General features: G+C 45.9%; 1 protein-coding gene across 1 annotated transcript; it reads right to left on the bottom strand.

Annotated features, from left to right (window-relative positions):
* Nucleotides 1-566: 566 nt before the first annotated feature.
* On the bottom strand, nt 567-1,245 carry LOC103713160 (monothiol glutaredoxin-S9-like). Its single transcript, XM_008799984.5, has one exon. It carries the CDS (start codon nt 1,185-1,187, stop codon nt 699-701), a length of 489 nt encoding a protein of 162 aa, XP_008798206.3. The 5' UTR covers nt 1,188-1,245; the 3' UTR covers nt 567-698.
* Between the last annotated feature and the right edge of the window lie 835 nt (nt 1,246-2,080).

Below are 2,080 nucleotides of genomic sequence, written 5' to 3' on the forward strand. Positions count from 1 at the left end.
CAATTCTTATTCTGATATTTTTTGATTTCAATTCCAGTGCATAAGTAGTAGACTTGTGAACTAGACCGATGTGGTTGGTTGCTTGGCATTGCACCCCAGGCTTAAGCTAGGAACAAGGGCCCGCGTCATGGAGGTGTCACAGTTGACAAGCATTGGTCCACTCCTGCAACCGGACCGCTCCACGTGCACCAGAAACGCGGTTTCATTACTTTTTCCAGCAGCATGGCTGTCCTTAGATGTCGGGCTCATTTTAAGAATTTTTTTTTTCCATAGCACTTGTGCAAGAAGAAGTATAATTCATAATTCATAAATTTATTATCCCTTATTATTTTGCACATAATATTTGGTAATTCACAAAAAGCCCCTTCCTGCAATATTACCGTAGCCTGTAAGTCTGATATATCTTGATTTTTTCCCCCCCTCTCAGATTAAGTTTCGTACATCTTACGGGTTAACGATCGTGATATCGAAGCTCAGATTTGCCAAAGATCCTCTCCACCAACTTACCTATTCAAGCTTTTGGTTGTGTCCTTCCCAACCAACCCTACCATCCACTCGTCAAATCATTGTAAATATATATATTTTTTAATGAAAAAACCATAGTAAAGATAGAAGCATACTGATCCACTCCAAAACTGAAACCAAAAACGAAATTGAAAGAAAAAAGATAAAATGAAGTACTACGGAAGGCAGAGATTTTAGAGCCAGAGAGCTCCCGCTTCCTTTAAGATTGGCACGAGGTCGCCGGAGATATGGACGGCCATGAGGCGATCAAGCCCTCCTACCAGCCTCCCACCGATGAACACCGCTGGAAAAAGCACCGGTTGTTGAACCCCACCACCAGCTCCGCCGCTGCCGCGGCCGCAGCCGGCGATCTCCGCCAGTTCCTCTACCAGAGCCGGCTCGGCGTCCTCCGCCACCTCGCAAACCGCCGGGTTGACTCCCAGCCCGAGCAGCAGCTTCTTCACCACGTGACACAAGCAGCAACCCTGCCGCCCCACCACCAGCACCGGGTTCTCCGCCACCAGCCTCCTCATCCCCCTGCCGCCGCCGTCCGACGACGACGACGACGTCGACGGCCCGTCGAGGGACGGGCGGTCTTTGTCCGTCACGTGGACGATGCCGTTGCTCGCCGCCGTCGGAGCAAACCACGTCCGGCCGCTGCTGTACGGGACCGCTTGTTGCATTTAGAAAGAGAATGGCGAGACCGAGAGAGAGAGAGAGAGAGAGAGAGAGCAGGTGGTTGGGATTGGGGAGAGGAAGCGCATATATAGCTGTTAAATTACCGCATAGGTGACTTCATGCGGCCCCGAGCACGACGTCAACGGCAGTTTCCGCCGAACCGTCGCACTCTCTCTAACTATGCGGACATCGCCGTCGACAGGCAATGACGTGGGAGCGCGTCAGCCTCTTGGTGGCGCAGAAGCCGTCCGCCTCGGTACGAACACCAATAGAACCGGATGACGTGTCGTGTTTTTGGTCCATCGCACGCGTTTGGGACCCATAGATTTTTTATGATTTAAGAGGCACGATCCTGTTAGCTGCTAAACCACCAAATTTTTTTGTTCCATTTTGACCAATTTTTTTTCCGTAAGAGTGCCATTTTGACCAACATTTCACTAATGAAAATATCCCTGAATAATTGACCCTTCCCAAACTGTTATCTGCCGTTGTAATGAACATAATGGCAACTATTTGTGATTATAACGGACACTAATAGATATGTAATACTATTATTTTTTATTGTTATTTCAATTTAGATAACATATAACATATGATGAGGGGCCGCTAATATTGATAAGATAACCATTGGAATATTGGATTTGGACAGAAAGCATAGGAATCAAGTACTGCAAGTGATCTTCTCATGACATTTAAGATGAGTTTTCATGTTTAATAAAGTTGTACTAGCTATGATAGCCTAAGCGAGTATTGATAATATTCCAGATTTTACAGCCTCATCACAACCATTTGTGCTTTGTATATCTTTATGTAGTTAATTGTTAAAATTTCAATCAAGTATAAGAAGTATAAACTACATTTGAGTTCGAATAATGATAAGGTGCCGCTAAATGATACA

Source organism: Phoenix dactylifera, chromosome 1, assembly GCF_051530095.1.
Source record: "Phoenix dactylifera cultivar Ajwa chromosome 1, Ajwa_hap1_PhDact_Kaust_v1.1, whole genome shotgun sequence".
NCBI classification, from domain to species: domain Eukaryota; kingdom Viridiplantae; phylum Streptophyta; class Magnoliopsida; order Arecales; family Arecaceae; genus Phoenix; species Phoenix dactylifera.